Source organism: Alternaria ventricosa (assembly GCF_023758065.1).
Source record: "Alternaria ventricosa strain BMP 2768 chromosome Unknown scaffold_13, whole genome shotgun sequence".
NCBI classification, from domain to species: domain Eukaryota; kingdom Fungi; phylum Ascomycota; class Dothideomycetes; order Pleosporales; family Pleosporaceae; genus Alternaria; species Alternaria ventricosa.
The window spans coordinates 1,022,006-1,039,399 of record NW_026055693.1 but is presented as its reverse complement, the minus strand read 5'-3'; the positions used below and the strand labels follow the sequence as shown (position 1 = coordinate 1,039,399).

At 54.3% G+C, this 17,394-nt stretch overlaps 4 protein-coding genes across 4 annotated transcripts; 2 read left to right on the top strand and 2 right to left on the bottom strand.

The window, feature by feature from the left end:
- Positions 1–449: 449 nt before the first annotated feature.
- On the bottom strand, positions 450–1,601 carry J4E93_007571 (uncharacterized protein; the record flags this gene model as incomplete). The annotated part of the gene is made up of 1 exon (XM_049345477.1): positions 450–1,601. The coding sequence occupies one exon, from the start codon at positions 1,599–1,601 to the stop codon at positions 450–452; it is 1,152 nt and encodes a 383-aa protein (XP_049197707.1).
- Positions 1,602–2,421: 820 nt separating this feature from the next.
- J4E93_007570 (uncharacterized protein) lies at positions 2,422–4,179 on the bottom strand (the record flags this gene model as incomplete). The annotated part of the gene is made up of 1 exon (XM_049345476.1): positions 2,422–4,179. One exon carries the CDS (start codon positions 4,177–4,179, stop codon positions 2,422–2,424), a length of 1,758 nt encoding a protein of 585 aa, XP_049197706.1.
- Positions 4,180–7,926: 3,747 nt separating this feature from the next.
- On the top strand, positions 7,927–10,506 carry J4E93_007569 (uncharacterized protein; the record flags this gene model as incomplete). Its single annotated transcript, XM_049345475.1, has 3 exons — positions 7,927–7,929; positions 7,981–8,169; positions 8,218–10,506. 3 exons carry the CDS (start codon positions 7,927–7,929, stop codon positions 10,504–10,506), a joined length of 2,481 nt encoding a protein of 826 aa, XP_049197705.1.
- A 4,643-nt stretch (positions 10,507–15,149) lies between these two features.
- J4E93_007568 (uncharacterized protein) lies at positions 15,150–16,937 on the top strand (the record flags this gene model as incomplete). The annotated part of the gene is made up of 6 exons (XM_049345474.1): positions 15,150–15,239; positions 15,286–15,357; positions 15,409–15,495; positions 15,549–15,680; positions 15,730–16,581; positions 16,629–16,937. The coding sequence occupies 6 exons, from the start codon at positions 15,150–15,152 to the stop codon at positions 16,935–16,937; spliced, it is 1,542 nt and encodes a 513-aa protein (XP_049197704.1).
- Between the last annotated feature and the right edge of the window lie 457 nt (positions 16,938–17,394).

Below are 17,394 nucleotides of genomic sequence, written 5' to 3'. Positions count from 1 at the left end.
AGCGTCGAAGTTGCGCCTGAGATCGCGTCGGCAACTTTCGTCAGCGACGCCTCTAGCGCCTTGGTACCACTTGCCTAGCACGTGCAGCGATCTTCACCTAGTCTGCAGCCACCATGTACAGTTACGCTGCCGATTTATTGCCAGTCACCGGCAAGTCTATCTGAAGATTGGATCTCATACACATTGGCCTTTGTTGTTTTCACTCGTTGTTGAGGTGCTAAGATTATGTTGAGACATTCACCGTGTACATTCACCATACTGCACTTATTATATCTTGGCGCAATCATGATGATGGAATATCGCTCTTGATAGTTCCAACTAGAATGAATTCTCGCAGCGGCAGGAAGCCGCCAAGGTATCACTTTCATAAAAGGGCTACATCGACCCTGTGACTAACGCAACGCACCCATGCTACACTGATGCACCCGTAGGTTCATCTAACACAGTACTCAGGCGGCACTCTCCTCCTTCAAGAACGGAGCTGTCTCGTTCACCGCAAACGAAAACGGGCTCTTTCCCACCTCGGGGCTTCGCGGACTTATCGGTAGTGCAAACAACCCATCGTCCTTGTCATCCTCATCTGCAGGTCCAGACGGATCCCGTGACTGGAACATAGGCGCAGGGCCAGATAGAGCATTCAGTGAACCCATCATGCCTGCGCCTTGCTGCTCTGTGATGAACTGCGGCGGGGCCTGGGGAACGACCTTGCGAGGCGGCGCTGCAGGCTCAGACTGCGGTTGCTGTGGAGGTTTCGCTGCAAGTGCCGACGGGTTGGCTCCCTTGAAGACAGAAAAGGAGCTAATGGCGATGTCTGAGGATTCAGGTGAGAGAGGGTTGGAGAAGCCCGGCGTGCTGCTGCTCGGTGTGAGGTCTCTCTCGCTCGTGCCCAGTCGCAGGCCAGCCAGCTTGTCCATCAGCCTGCCTCCGCCTGGAGATCGTGGGCTAGCAGGACCCTTCATCGGGGCTAACGTCGGCTCCCCCAACGAGATGCTCAGGCCGGCTGGTTTGGCATTGACGCCAAACGTTGATTCGATCCACTCCTTCTCCTGCACCACCATGAGCAGGCCAATGCCCTCGACGTTGTTGCGCGATTCGGCCTCAATTTCTTTCTGCAAGACCTGCAGCCGCTTCTTGGCCCAGATGGTGTGCAGCACGCCCTTCTTGCCGGCTGCACGCGCGGAGGCTCCGAGTTCAGGCGGAAACAGGGCGGGCAGAGGGTTGGTGTGCCAGACCACAGGCGATATACTAGCGTCCTGGGGCCGTAGCGTGAGTGTGACGCTGGTGGGCACCGCAACGCCCGGAGGCAGCAGGAAATACATGCGGTTCACGTCGTTGGCAGGCTGGTCGTCGGCCGGCAGCACGCGCGTGCTGCCGTCCCACGAGATGTGCCAGTCGCCGCGCACCCCGCGCGTCGTGTCGTCGTCCTCCCACTCTACCATGAGGATCTTGGTGCCCGTCGTGGCATTGGCGTGGCCCGCCTCGTATTCGTAGCGGGCAAGCGCGTTGGTGCTCGAGATGCTCGGCGACTCGACCTCATCCTTCGCTGGCTGCCGCGTGGTGGTGTCGAGCGAGGTGAAGGGAACCGGGGCTGGAGACGCCATGGGAAAGGTCGAGTTCGGATGGCGAGGGCGCGATGCAGGCGGCGCGGTGCAGTACGTCTATACAACTGGGTGGGGGCGGAATACGAGTCTAGGTGTTAATAACGGCCACGGCAAAATGGTAGTCTCTACGGGCCCGCATTCGACGGCGTGCAACGCGGTGCAGTCGACAGAGCCTAGATGCTGCCCCCGCAACCTTCCTGCGACTTGGATGGCAAACTCGAAGCGGCCGTTGTGCTGGTCGTCTGTTGCTGTACGCGTCGACTTGCAGCGTCGCAATCCGCCCCATGTCCTCGCTAAAATTAGAGGCCTCTCTTCAGCAGCAGCATGCGACTGTCGCGCCACATGCAAGTAACCCTCTACAGCCAATCACCGTCACATGCACAAGGGAGGCGTTGTAATTTTGAGCGATACGCTCGTTTCAGCTTCAATTCTCTCCTCCATCCATGGGCGCTCACTCGAGCCCCATCCAACTCTACTATACATGTTGGCGCCTGGGTGCTGCGCTAGCTTCCCATGCACTTCATGTGCCCCTTTCCAAACACGCCCCAGATTCGGCCGTGATATCGTCACCCGTAAAGTCCCTCCAACGCCATCCAGTCGATGCTGCTGCGCCTTAGAAATGCTGCATTGCTCCCGTGGAGCCAATGGTATCCAAATTACAAAAAGTGGGTATCGTAGTGAAGAAAATATATGCAAAGAAATAAGCAAAGCGCTTTTGTAGTGGTCGAAAGAGGTATGGCGAGCGACAGACGTAGAGAGAATGTAGTTCGCGAAGAGAAACACCAGACCAGGATGCATACCAGCAGAAGAGCCAGGCTTTTTAGATGAGTAAAAAGTCCCAGTTCTTCTGGCGCATCATGTCCCGCCAGTGGACACTCTGGGTGTTGCCCTTCGCGAGGTTGTCGTCGTTGACCTGCCATACCTCTTCCAAGAGGTTCTTGACTCGTCCGTACGAGCCAAAGTTAGCAGCCTCGCCCAAGAGGGCGGAGCGCTCAGCAAACATGCTGCGGAATCCTGACTGTTGCACCGAGACGGAGCCAGCGACCAAAAGGGGCCATACAAGGGAGCGGTCAAATCCGTCGGGTCCGGCAGGAATGTACTCCATAGCCTTGCAAAGGGCGCTGACCAGGTTGACGAATGTGGGCGATGTGCGGTCGAAGTCTGGCACTAGGCTGCACAAGTAGATCCGGGCGGCTAGACGGTACACTGCCGTCATGTTGCGGCGAAGCTGCCTTGGAAGAATCTCGCCGGTAGATGTGTAGGCGCTGTTGAGCGATCCCTGGGGAGGCTCAGTCAAGCTGATTTGCTCACCGAGGAGCTTGATGTGCGCGCAAAGCTGGACAACATCCATGTTCTCGTTCTTCAGCGCCTCGAGGCAAGCGATCTCCGAGATCAGGTACATGATGCGATCTTCACAGCCCATGAGTTCGGCGAGGCCAGAAGATGCGTCAGCGATGAGCTTCTCGCGGTAAGTGTCAGCAAAAGATGGTGTCCTGCCCAGCATGGTAGCGCCGAGGATGTCGATCCAGGAAGCCAGTGTCATGTTGAAGGGAGGCTGAGCATGTGCTTGTCCGTTCATCGCAATCATCTGTGCGGGAAGCTCGAGCCTGTGAACAAGGTTCTGGACTGCTTCGAAGTGCCCATGCCACGGGATGTCCATGAGGCCATCGTTGAATCGACCGACTGAGCACTGGAAAAAGATCATACCAAGCGCGGCCTCGAGAGTCTGACCGTGCTGGCTGTCGCTGTAGAGCGCCGCAGTGAGTTGCTGAACGGTTTCTCCGCGATGCCGTTGAATGTCTTGGTCGATCTCTTCTCCCACGAGTCCCTGAGTGGTCTTCATGTGTAGCGCAGAAATGCTCATGCAGCAGTGCAGGTAAGCCTTGTTGGACTCCAGAGCTGGAATGATCACATCGCGCTGCGCAGCGCCGGGCTGGTTTGTCTCAAGAACCGGGAATGCTGTGGGCATGATGTTGTCGAGGAAATGGCTGAGAAGATGGCGATCACAGTCTTCGACTTGAATGGAGGGCTGGTGTGATGGGCTGAAAGCACCGTAGGTAGTGTAGTCAAAGATGGGAAATTCGAGGGGCTCCTCAATGTACGATTCGCGGCGCTCGAAGTAATCTTTCTGGATCCAGTCGTCCGTGGGATAGATGTGAGCGGGCGGAGTTTGGTAGTGACTGTAGGATGACAGTGTGGAATCGCGGCGAGTTGGAATGTCGTTGATGAACATTTGGCTCTCGGTCTTGATGTCGATGTCGTAGGGTACGTAGTGACCTGGGTGGGTAAAAGTCGGAGCGAACATTGGCGGAGGCATTGACGAGTTGTAGAAGTCGGGTGTGACAGTGGGGTTGAAGTTGTAGTCCAGCGAGTTTTGGGAGTCGACAGATGGCGCACGAGTGCAGCTGACACCGTCTGAGAAGGTGTCGGCAGTTTGCATGGAATGGCACAGGCTTGGTGGTGTGTTGGTGCCCATTGCGCCGCTCTGTGCTGTCTTCTCATTAAGCTTGGTGCGCTTGATGATGTTCTTAATGACTTCTTTCTGAGTCCGCCTTTGTTCATTGTTGCTCCACCACATTGGCCTCTTGTATTCACACTTGAGACCAAGGTGTTTGCAGGCGCGGCAAGATGGTTTGCCCTCATCACACTTCTTCCGTCGCAGGCGACATGTGAAGCACCCTGCAGAGCTCCCGTTAGTCAACCGTCCATGCGCAGGATCCCTGCATGTCATCGAAAGGGTGGTCCTTACCTGATCGTGAACGACGGTGCATTTTTGCTGCAGCTTGTTGCTTTGCTGCATTAGCAGCATTTGTAGTCCCTACCATGGTGGAGGACTGTTTGGTAGCGGATGGGGGAGCGGACGAGGAGGACATGGACGCTTGATGTACCCAGAGCGGTGGTATATGAGGAAAGGCAGTAAACAATGCGGCAATAACGACTAACGCGCGACGGGACGATTCGTAAGGGACAGGATGGCAGGGCTCGACCGGGCTGCTCGTAATTAAAGATGGGTATTCAAAGCCTGACCAGCGGGCTTGATGTGAAGGAAGGAGCGGAACCAAATTATGCGGTCTACCTGTTGCGTGGAGAAGTATTAGTGAAGGACATGTACCTTATATCTACCACGAACGGCAGAATGTTCACAAATATTGCTGAATCTATAATTGGAGTCCCTGCTATCAGGCCGGGTGGTCATCCAACGGGAGGGAGATGCGAACGCCATGCAGCACACGCACACGGCACACTGATTGGACGACTAGTCCTGGCGTGCAGCCTGATGTCGACATTTGGGGTCATTCTGTGCTCCCAGCTATTTTGGGGCTCTCTACCCGCCGCGCTAGAGCCAACAGCAGCACTTAGCGCGTATATCTCCACGGCTATCGATCGGCTTACTGGTCCCCGCAACGACTTTAGCAAGTTAAATGACCCATTTAGTACTGGAAGCATACTCCCATGTCGGCTTGAGAGTTTTTGCTGACCGGGGCCGTATGCCTTGATCCCCTCTTGTGCCAACCTCCTTGCGGGGCACTATCGAGGTGCGGCCCAGAGTGGCCTAGGAAGTACATGGAGCGGCTGCGATAAGTGGCCGGCCCGGACGTTACTGGTGGCCTTGTGCAGTGTGCAGATCAAGTACTGCAGTATGCCAAGTATGTAGATGATGGCATAGCATCTGCAAGTCCCATGTACGTGGTGTATTGGTACCTGCCCGCGTGTCGACACCAACAAAGGTACAGCGACTCGTGGTCCCACGAGATGCGGCTGCTACTCGAATCTATTCGCCTGTGCTACGTTCAGCCAGAACGTTCGGGCTTTTGCGGACAGAGTCACGCAGACTCGAGGCGGCCCAATTCGCGTGCACGCTGTCGTGATCATTTCCACAGCGGGACTTGACCAGCTAGTAGCTAGGCGAACGAAAACGTAGACCGCATTGTCGACCAAACACGGCAGGTCGGTTGATGGTGTTTTCCCGAGCTACGCGGTAGAGGACAACCTTGGAAGTAGAGTGGGTGAGCCTTCGAGTAACGCGGCGAGTTAGCATGGCACGACAGGCAGTGGCATCCAGTCAGCGTGCGCTCCCACGCGAAGCAAGTCGCTTGTGCATGTTGACGGGGTTGGAATTTGCAGGACAAGCTTTCTCTAGTGAAGCTGTGTATCCAATGACAGCATCCATCGTGCTAGCTTACACTGCGGGGCAAGCCACCGGCTAGGAAATCTCGGTGGGTGACAGGGAAGGGCCGCTGCTAAGTATAGGCCCTTAATTATGTTGCCGGCTCAAAGTAAATGCCCATAATTAGTCGGCCTTCGTCATGCCTGCAAGACAGGTGAAGCGAGACCCGTTCGGGATGTGATACCGCATGCTCGACGTGCGATTGGTTACCGACAATTACAATCAATACTTGGTAGTCCACGAATGGCCCTCTAGCGACTAGGTACCTCTTCGGACGGTTGGGCATGCACGGGATTGCTCACCTGACAATGCGCATTCATGCTTTGGCCGTCATGTTCCCGCTGAAAGCCGCTATCGTTCCCCGGTATCTGGATATGATACTGCCTTCCGTGCATCCTGTTGGATTCCTTGGGGTGATGAAGATGAGGCGGGATAGATTGAGATGGCCAATCTGGCCAACGGAACAATTCGACAATTTCATCGCTCGCTTTCGGGCGCCACTTAGGGTAGTAGTGATGAAAATCTAACCGGGTCTTGAGCGCCATGCGCAGAGCTTTCGGAGCCGGATGCTCACGAGCAGTTTGTGACTCTTCGTAATGCACGGAAATGTGGGACGGTAGCCGTTCTGCTGGTATTTCACGAACTATGCAGCACGTAGCACAAGAGAAAGAAATTCTGTTCTGCTTGGCGCGGTTCATCGAGGTTGCTGGGGAGCATGCTTGATGCTTGCACAACTTGCGGTCTGGTAGTCTGGTCGTGGGAAGTCGTCTCCGCAAGCTGATTCGCCTCTGGCATCCACGCTTCGACGAGGCCATGGTGATAGTGGAACACCAGACTCAAAAGATGCGGCTGGCCGCAGGACCACACAGTCACGGGGTCGTGGTGAAGGAGCTCTCTGAGCGACCGTTGGTCGGCCAGGTAATGAGGGTCCCATGGCGAGGCGTCGTGGGTGGGCTAGATGCTAGGTGGTGGTGTGCAACGGTCGGAGCGGCGGTCTGGCATGGCATGGCATCGCAACGTTAGCAGATAGCCGGTGGGACACTGGGGACGCTTGTGGGATGAGTCAAGGTTCGGGGGATTGTGCTAGCATGCTGATTGTGCTAGCATCCAGGTCGCACGACAACGCAAAAGACATCGAGGTAGGTCCGACGAGCAGCAGCGGTGCTCGCAATGCTCGGAAACCGCGACTACAGCGATGACGACAGGCTGGTGTGCTCGAGTCGGCGGCGGGCGCGCACGGCTGCAGGCTGCACACAGCCGTCGAGCACGGAACGCATCCGCATGTGATATGGTTGTGCCAATATCGCTTGCTGCATGTCGCTGATGAGGCTGTCGGCTAGCGACCTCAACCAGCCACAGTCCTGGGACACAGTCGACGCTCCGAACCGAAGCTTGACCGACACAGCGCAGAGAGGCTCGACGGTCAAGTGACATTCAAAATGACCTGCCATGACTACGTCGCAGTGGCGGTGGTGATGCGACTGGACGAAAAACATCCCGAGGTACGTACTCTGGGGCTGCGCAGGCACCGCGAAGCAGCCAACAGCACGCGGGCACGGCATGGCCAGCTCAGATCGTCGTCGCATCTGCACTCGACAAGCGGCGACGCGATCCGCTGCCGTCGACCCTGATCCTGAGTGGATCCGTGACGGCCCTGGCCTCTTCATGCGTCTGGCCCGCGCTGCGAGGTATTAATGGCAGTTAATGTCCTCATTGAGCAGAATTAGCCCGCCAGCCAATCTGCAGCCCAGCGAATGGGGGCCGTCTCACGCCCTCTCAACGCTCGAGTCTAAGCGCCAGCCTAACCCTCGACCAGCATGCGGGCGGGAAAGGCCCGGATTCACATTGGCCGAGAAGCGGTGTCGCTCGTCGAGTCCATGGCCTCAGTGGCCGGCTTAAGCAGGCATGCGCTGTCTCGTGCAGCTGCGAGATGTGATATTGTCGAACCACACTCCCCCACCGTCAACGGCGCCCAAGCAGCCTCTACAAAAGACTCTCAAGCGCTCTCCACCCGAAGGGTCCCTTTCTCCGTTTTCGATCGTTGTGCTGTTACTGTGTGTGTGCCATGCTCGCGACACTCGCTCGGAATAGTTGTTAGCAGCCCTCCCGAACAACCAATTTCCCCTCACAGAGCGTGTACGCTTCAAACCCGTGATCATGGTAAGCTAGACTCACAGTCCTCCTCATGTGCGCTTCTAACATCCCGACCAGCAGGCCATGACGCCCATCACCCCGCTGGAGCCGGGCGTGGAAATGTTCGAACGAGGAAAGACACAGTCGTTCTTTTCCAATGCTCTAACGGCCCGGTCATCGCTAGAGCGTCCAGTTTCTCACATCAGTGTCGCATACACCGATATCGAAGATGATTCTAGCGAATTCGAGGAGTTCAGTGGCTCATCTGTATGTATTCTCTAGTCCTCCACCATATGCGACACTGACTTTTCAAAGAGCGACAACAGGCGAAGTCAGACAACGATTTCTACCTTTGAGGAAGTACAGACACCTGCGGAAGAAGTACGACCACAGTTCGCTTATTGGCCGGAACGAAAGTCAGTAGAAGGCCCCAGAGGACCACACCTCTTCCGCGCCTCAGTGTCGTCCAGCGACTTCCCGTTTGACGAGGGCCAAGTAATGCAGATGTCGCCTCTCCTGCCAAAAGAAACTCCACTTCGTCTTCCAACCTCCTTCCGAGAGGCCACTCCCGAAACGATTGTCCCCCAGAGAGAGTACAACAATATCGCCCTTGCCGTTGCCCACTTGGACAACGCTGAAGTGCGCGCCTGGACTTCCAAAGACGTTGCAACCTGGATGTATCAGAACGGATTTGAGGACGACGTAATCGACAAGTTCATGGAGCACGACATCTCCGGTGCCGTACTCCTGGATCTGCAGTTCGACGACCTGAAGGAGTTGGAGATTCAGTCCTTTGGCAAGAGACACCAACTGTGGAACCAGATCGATTCCCTGCGCACTGCTGACGGGCTGATGTCGCCAACTGCCCCAGCAGCCATACCGACTCCCTTTGAAGACATTGAACGACCATGCACAGAGGCACGAAACAGGTCCAAGAGCAAGGGCCGGAAAGCTAGTCGACGCGATAAGCTGCGAGGGAACCACATGACAGACGATGTTATCACACCTGCGCATTCCGTCTCCATTGTAGCGATCGAACAGCTGCTTCCCAAGCCACACGTGTGCGCAAAGGGCGAACGGTGCGCCAAATGGAGGAAGCAACAACGGCAACTTGCCAGACTTCAGCAGGAACACGGCTTCCCGATTTCGCCCGAGAAGGGTGGTCACATCTTCATCGCGGGTGATCCAGGCAACCCCCAAACAGCATCCCATGCTGTCGAGAACGTCCATCGCCCGAACTCAGAAGCTACTCCTTCTGTTGTGGTGCCGTCTGTCGTAGCATCGTCCGACGTGCTTGGGCCTGGCCAGCTACCTGATTTCAGTCTCCAAGACCTAGACAAATTCGAGCAGCGCGATCCGCAAGACAATGTGCGACAGTTCCTCACCCTACAAGGCCAGCAGCAGCCCTTTGTCAGCGCTACTCCCATCGAGGCTCCTCCAACCCCGCCTACAGAATCATACCCACCTCGTCCTTTCTTGGTGATACCACAGCAATCGCACTACCCGCAGGTTTCAGCCTTTTCTGCATCTACATCGGCGCATACAACAAAGTCTTTCGATCCATTCAGTCGCTCACCCTCAACTCCAGCTCTACACCCCCCAGAGTTCATGCCAGCACCTCACTCAAACCTCAAGAGCCTTCCCAAATTGACAATCCCTCCCGCACGTTCAATGTCTGCCCAGCCGGCTGGTAACCCACGCCAAGGAGTCCCAGTACAACAGTACCTCGCACCCGACACCGCATTCTCGCCATGTAGGACAGCGTCACCAGGTGGCGTCTACCGGTTCGGCACGCCCTTCTCCGAGATGGACGTTCCTGTGACTGCTGTGCAACAGGAGCCACTTAGTCGCGACACAAGCCAGTCCGTGCCTCCGAACATGCAGTACCAGCCCCAAATCCAAAGGGTTGGATCGCGTCACGACCGAAGACGCCCCTCGTTGCCCATGCCGGCGCTTGCTGAGGATCGCGTGTTCAGCCCAACCGCCCACTCAGATGACGACACCCTGCGCGGAACCATTTTCGACGACTCGGTCAGTACTAGCGACAGCGCTGGCTCGTCGCCGCTCAAGGCTACCCAGCCATTCGCCAGCGAAGCTAGTGACACGATTGCGCCTTTGCACAAGGGAGGCTTTGTGTACAAGGGAGTAAACCACCACGGATGGATGAAGAAGCGCCGCACGAAGCTTCTGCGTCACGAATGGCAAGACCACCATTTCCGCCTCCAGGGCACACAGCTAGCCATGCATCCCAATGAGCTGCCGTCTTCATCCGCACTGCAGACGATCGATGTGGACGACTACGCAGTAGCATGCTCGTCGATCGCTTCCAACAAGCTCTCCGCCAAGTTCAAGGCTCTAAAGCTCTCCTCAGGCCATCACAAGGAGAAGTCAGCTGCTTCTACTCCTGCCTTCGAGTTCCAGCTTGTGCCTGCCGCACCTGGCAAAGGCGATGTCAAGAAGGTGATGCCCAACGGCAAGGTCCAGCACTTTGCTGTTACTACCAAAGACCAGAGAATCGACTGGATGCGTGAGCTCATGTTGGCTAAGGCCTTGAAGGCTAAGAGCGACGGCTACGAAGTCAATGTCAATGGCGCTAACATGTGATGGCTACACTTACATGGCCATCACACTCCCCTTTCCTAGTCTGTTTTTGATTCAATTGTTTTTTGGTCTAGCAAGCGAGCGTATGTTTTGTCGTTTTCTTGATTTCTGCGCAATCTCCTCTTCCTCAGTCCGATCATGATCCGCTATTATACCCTTTCCGTTGTTCTTTTTGTTTTGCGCCATCCTGCATGTTACTGCTATTTGTGTCTTCTCCCAATCTCTTGGAGGCAGCATATATTTACTTTCACTACTGCATACATCTAAAGACTTGGAACGCTGAGCGGGGCCGCAAGGTCAGGGAACATTTGGTTATTCTTTGGTTTGAACATGGTAATGTCTTGGTCATTTTGCTCGAGCGTGGAGGTCTTGCAACAATCACTCCTTGAATTGGGTGGTACTTTTGCTCTGACTAAAAGCTGTCTTTACGTTGAGATGAAGTGAGATGGATGCAAGTGTGGGGCGGGAAGGTGGAGGACCATTAGGTACTACCTAGGTATCCATGAATACGAATGAACGTCATACAACAAACTCTTCTCCTATATCCACACATCGCCATGCTTCCACGTATAGATACCACTTCATCACCGCCTTCCGAAACATCCATGCTCGTCACTGTCTTTAAAACACTCGGTCTCCGACGTTGTTCTCGTGGGTCGCCCCGGCGGTGTGCGTTGTTCTCTCCCGGCCGAAAGCAGCCCCATCACGAAACCACGTCGGCCCCCGAATACGTCAACAACGAATATCGTCAGTGTATCCACATAATACCGCTAATTATGATCAATTTATCCTGAATTCTCGTTTCAAATCATCGGTTGCTAAAGCGGATCTTAAGGCCCTTAAACACACATCCCGTCTGGCCCGTTCGCTTGATTTCGCGCATGAACCTCCATCACTCGCATGTGAAACGTCACCCGATATGTGACATGCTAAGCGATAATGTGCGATACGTTCAGCTCAATCGTTCGTTGACAAGGCATACTGCTAAATGCCTTGGATGATTGGGTTACCGCGGGGCTGGATCGGGCTGGGAGGTGACAAATGTTTGATATTGCGATACTCATCAAATGACAGATTATAGTTCTGAGTATGGAGTTTTGGCAATATGACGGTTCGGAGACAGGGCATTCATTGGGGTCTTGGAGATGTTTGTGTGACTTCGGTGAAACGATAAGATGGTTATTGAAAACGATTATGCGAAATATTGACTTATTGGAAAGCGGGCGAGACGGGAGGAAACCGGAGCTGGAGTCGTACACCACTTCAACCCCATCTTTACCTCTATCGCTCCTCCGAGGTTGCAGTCCTCTTAGGTCAGCTCGTAGGCAAAACAGACGTCCAATCCGCGTCGCACAATCTCCGACTCGCTCCCTCGCCGAGAAATTTGATAGCACAATCCCCGTCTTCTCCACCACCATCACACAAGTCCATCTCCACGACCAAGCGGCTTGATCTTAGAGCCTCCCTCTCGGTGCTTTCAGGTGAGCACAAACGTGTGAATGACATCGGCTATCTGCATAGGTGCACTTTTTCCCAACTAGATGATGCACGTTACGAGGCAAGGTTGCACTGACAGCTGTCAGAATCTCTGGTGCGTCGTGACATGAGCGCGAAGGCATGGTAGTGTCGGTAGTGATGGACCATGGGCGCGGAGATTGTTGCTGTGACGGCGGTAGCTTGAGCGGCTATTTTGAGGGGGGCACGTGTGATGAGCTGGACCAGGCGATGTTGTACGATGCATGTGGATTTGGAGTTTGACTAAGTACATCATCATTGCTTGGAGCTCGGTATCGAAGACCGAATCCATAGTCTGGGGTACGTATACGAGGTGGCAACGGGCAACCAAAGCCATACCGATGTTGTCCAGTAAGTGTGATTTGAATCCGTGGACAGCAAAAGGATGATCATGCCAGCAAAACCGCAATGTAGTGTAAGCATGGACAAGAATATATTACTAACTACTAAGACGGAAATCGAGCAAGCTCGTACAGTTCAACTATTACATACATTTATAAGAAAAAGAATAGACCAGACGTCTTCCCACCATGTATGTACAAACTCTCCAGGCCACGATGGTGATCTATGAGGTGGGAAACCGGTCAAGCTCTGTCCGTGTACTGATGAGGTACTAGAACATGCCTCATGACCGAGACAGTGTTGTGTAGAGCTATCGGTATAATAACACAATACTCGTCGCGTAGTTGTCGATGGTCCTACTGCAAGTGTAGCTGGCGTGTGTATGACTTGCGAATGATCGAGTGTGCGTCGAGTGTTCTGAATCGAAGGTAGGAGATGGTGCAATCGAGCAGCTGATATGGCGGTTGTCGTAGTGCGATGTGAGAGTCGAAGAATGTCCTCATCGTGAAGAGGTTTACTCCTGATCGTCTTCGGCTACGTCAACTTTGGTGTCCCAAAGGGGCCCACCCTGTGGGTTAGGAGCGGGAGCAGCTTCAGCGTTGCGCCCCCAAACGGGCCTTCTCCCTGCGTCAGGAGCGGGAGCAGCTTCAGCATCACGCCCCCAAACGGGCCATCTCCCTGCGTCAGGAGCGGGAGCAGCTTCAGCCTCACGCCCCCAAACGGGCTTATGCTTCCTCTGTGGGTTAGGAGCGGGTGCGGCTTCAGCGTTGCGTCCCCAGACGGGCTTATGCTTCTGTGGGTTGGGAGCGCGTCCCCAGACGGGCTTATGCTCCCTCTGTGGGTTAGGAGCGGGTGCTGCTTCAGCGTTGCGTCCCCAAACAGGCTTATGCGTTGCTTCAGGAGCGGGTGCAGCGACGGGAGCGGCTTCAGCAGCGCGATCCCACACGGGCCTATGCTTCCTCTGTGGGTTAGGAGCGGGTGCTGCTTCAGCGTTGCGTCCCCAAACAGGCTTATGCGTTCCCTCAGCAGCGGGTGCAGCGACGGGGGCAGGAACTGGCAAGGCGGCACTGTAAACAGTGGCCGACAGGATGACGGAGGCGATGAAGGCGGAGATCTTCATGATGTCGAATCTGGATAGATCGTGTGGTAAAGTATCGTGAAAGTTGGAGAGGATCGACTGTTGATCAGATGGTTGATGCTGATCCTTGAAGGTGCAGAAGATGTCGAAAGATATTGGTGCGTACTGGAGAGAGTACTTAAGCTTGAGAGAAAGCGATGTAATCACAAGAGAACCTAACGGAGGCGTTCCTTTTCTCTATTGACCCCCCAGAACATGAATAGGCCACTTTGTTGCTCAATAGACCTTCGGGTCGCCCAAGTCCGATAAGTGAAGGCAAGCCCTCAAAGGGATCACTCTGAATGGAGGTCGGTTAAGCCCCAAGGCAAGGTTATCCAGAGCAAAGAGGTCTTCCAGGCCTTCGGGGGCGCTATGAATTACGGATAACTTGGTCCGAGAAGATTCAAAGTTCGCGGGGAGACGGCGAGCATACGCTTTGCGACAAGTGCAACAAGGGATTACCACAGTGTTGAAAGCGAGCGAGTTCTGGTGTTGTGATTACCTCTTTTGGGTCTGAATAGCTTCAATAGAAAAAAGAGGCTTGGCACGGCTCGCGTGCACTCGATACCAGCACAATGACGCGCCACATTATGAAAGATTCATTTTACTGGACCGAAGAACGCCTTCTGGAAGGTTCACGAGTAAGCGACTCAAGATTGAGGTATCGGCGTTAAGGAGGCGGCTCAAAGGTGGAGTAGCTTTCTTGGAGGTGTGATCGAGCAATATTACGCACATTAGCGCATATCGAGAATGAAATCATCTTTGACATCGAGAGAAAGAGATATCAGGTCCACCAATGATTTTGGAACGATCGCAACCTGTGATCTGTAGGACAATGGGCTCGCCCAGTGTTGACGTAGGAGGACCATGATGCAACTGACTCTGCGAGGGCTTCCGAAAGAGCCGTTGTCCTGGAACAGCAGCGGTTCGACCAGCCGTAAACGGTAGATACGCCGAGAGGTGGAGAGTATAGCATTGTCGGCAAGATGATTATGCAAGTGTCGCTCGCATGCAGGGTGCGCTTGGGGGCGCCTGACGGCATATTTCGATGGAAAAGAAACACCTGCATGAAAGCTCCTTGCCGTGAACCATGTGCCACGTGGGAAGGAGACCCCTAGTCCGAATCCTTTGAATCGCGAACGGTTCCTGTTGGGCTTGTGAGCCTATTGGCAACGCAAGACTGATGGGATTACTGTTGGGGGAATCGTCAATCAGGCTCAAACCGCCCTCTGAATACGAACGTTTTCACTCCATGAGCTCTTTCGAGGTCGCCGGTTTCAGCTGGTGATATGAATGCGAAGGACTCGAGCGACAGGAACACGTCGTGGTGTGTGTTGGGTTGTCTGAGCAGCCGCCTGGTCGATAAGGAGCTGATTAAGCTAGCGTCGCACGTGGCACCGCGCCAAAAGTTGCCGCGGGAAATCGTCGCGAATCACTGTGAGACGCCCATGAAAGTATGCATGCGAGAATAGCCAGGTCCACGGCGCCTGCGTTCAGAACGGTGCTTTCGAGCTTGTCGAGGCGGCGGTCAGCATGGATTTGCTCGTCCTTGCCAGCTGGTAGCGGACGAAGCCGCCAACACATTACCACCCAAACGTCGGAGAAGCCCTACTACATCACCACGCCCATATTCTATGTCAATGCTGCCCCGCATGTCGGCCACCTGTATACCATGGTCCTCACGGACGTCATAAAGCGGTGGCATGAACTCAAAGGAGAAAAGGCGCTGCTATGCACCGGAACAGATGAACATGGCCTAAAGGTGGTTTACCTGGCAATGTGGTAGTATTGCACTAAATCTGTACCAGGTTCAGAGAGCAGCTGCAAAAGCTGGCATTGACCCGAAACTGTTCTGCGATAAAGGTGCCGAGATCTTCAGAGTACGCATGCACGCATAACGAGCCCCCGCCATCGTTACTTACCTGTACGAGGAACTTGCAGCCAAAGCCGAGATCACGAACGATCACTTCGTACGGACGACGGATAGAGAACACAAGGAAGCTGTGGAGTATGCATGGGTACGAGAACTTGAGTTCAGACGGTGGAAAGCCATGTAGCTGATGGCGGACAGTTCCTGCTACAAGAGAAGGGCCTCATTTACGAGCAGAAGCATGAGGGATGGTATTCAGTCACCGACGAATGCTTCTACCCACAGTCTGCCGTACAGCCATATCTTGACCCACCCACAGGGAGGAAGATGATGGTAAGATTTTTCTAGGGCGCCACTGTCGATCGATCTGACCAGGCTACAGACATCGATTGAGACTGGCAGTGAAGTAGAGTGGTCTTCAGAAGTCAACTATCACTTCCGGCTCTCGGCATTCCAGGATAAGTTGCTCGAGTTCTTCAAGAACAACCCCGAATGGATAACCCCGGAGCACCGCATGAAGGAGGTTGTGCAAGCGGTCGAATCAGGACTGGAGGACCTGTCTGTGTCTCGGCCGTATGAACGACTAACGTGGGGCATTCGAGTTCCCGGAGACGACTCGCAGACTATCTATGTATGGCTCGACGCACTTATGAACTATGCGACCAAGGCCGGATACCCATGGACACCGGGCCGCGAACAAGCAGGAGGCTGGCCCGCGGACTGCCATGTCATCGGCAAGGACATTGTGCGATTCCACTGCATTTACTGGCCCGCCTTCCTCATGGCTCTTGGACTTCCACTGCCCAAGAAGATTCTGACACACGCTCACTGGACTCTTGGAGGGTCCAAAATGTCCAAATCTACTGGCAGGGTTGTCGATCCTTTTCACGCCCTTGATCGGTTCGGTCCGGATGTTATGCGCTTTTACATGGCTCGCGAGGGCGGTATACAAGACGATGCGAGCTATGACAATTTCCGCATCATTAGTTTGTACAACAAGTTCTTGAACCAGCAACTTGGCAACCTGGCTTCCCGTGTTACACGAGGCAAGAAATGGAGTGTCCGTGGCGCAGTCGAACGTGTTGGTGGGTGGCCAGCGGAGGAGTGGGCGGAAGGGCCAGGTTCCAAGTTCCGGAATAATTCTCTTGCTACCATCGCCTCGCAAGTAGATGCATCTTTTGATGCCTACGATCCGCGTAAAGCTGTGTCTCAGATCGCAGAGTTTGTCCGAGGGGTAAGTCTACAGACTCTTCTTTTTGCCACCCTACTAACTTGACTAAGTCAAACGCTTTCTTTCAAATGTCGCAACCCTGGGACAAGGTCTTGACGTTTGGCCCAGGAGAGCCTGGCGAGGATGTCGACAAGATCATATATCTTGCTGCTGAAGCACTTCGTATCACCGGCATTCTACTACAGCCATACATGCCGAACAAAGCACGCATGCTACTTGATCAGCTAGGCGTACAGCAAGATCGAAGAACCTTTGAATACTGCAAGCCTGGCGCAGATATAGACTACGGAACTCCGTTGGTAGAGCTGGGTGCAGCGCACAAGGGTGTGTTGTTTCCCCCACTGCCGAGCGAGGGATGAGAGTTAGGTGTGGTGTACTATATGTATTTGTAGTTACGAATCATGGGCAACGAAACAACTCAAGAAGTGAGTACATGTACACTCTGTGAAAATATGGAGCAGATGTTTGCGTTAATGCTTTAGTCGCTCGAATCTAATCGCGAAATGGTGCTGTCGCAACAGATCTTCTTAGAGGTAAATCTTAACTCTTGAGCATTGCTTGACATGTGAGTTTGGTCAGGAGCTGATCCCGTGTTGCCGGTGCCTAATGCCAAGACTACATCATCGGTCGTCGCGCGAACTTTAGATTTCTGAATGAACATTTCCTACCACGGCACATTCACGAACACCACACTGCCTCCACGCCTTTTCGCCTCTGGGGCCGTATCGAGCTCTCCAAATCTACACGTCCTTCTCTAGCGGTTGCGACAGTACAACACAAAGCATCGCGCACGCGCTTCCACGCAGAATACTTCGC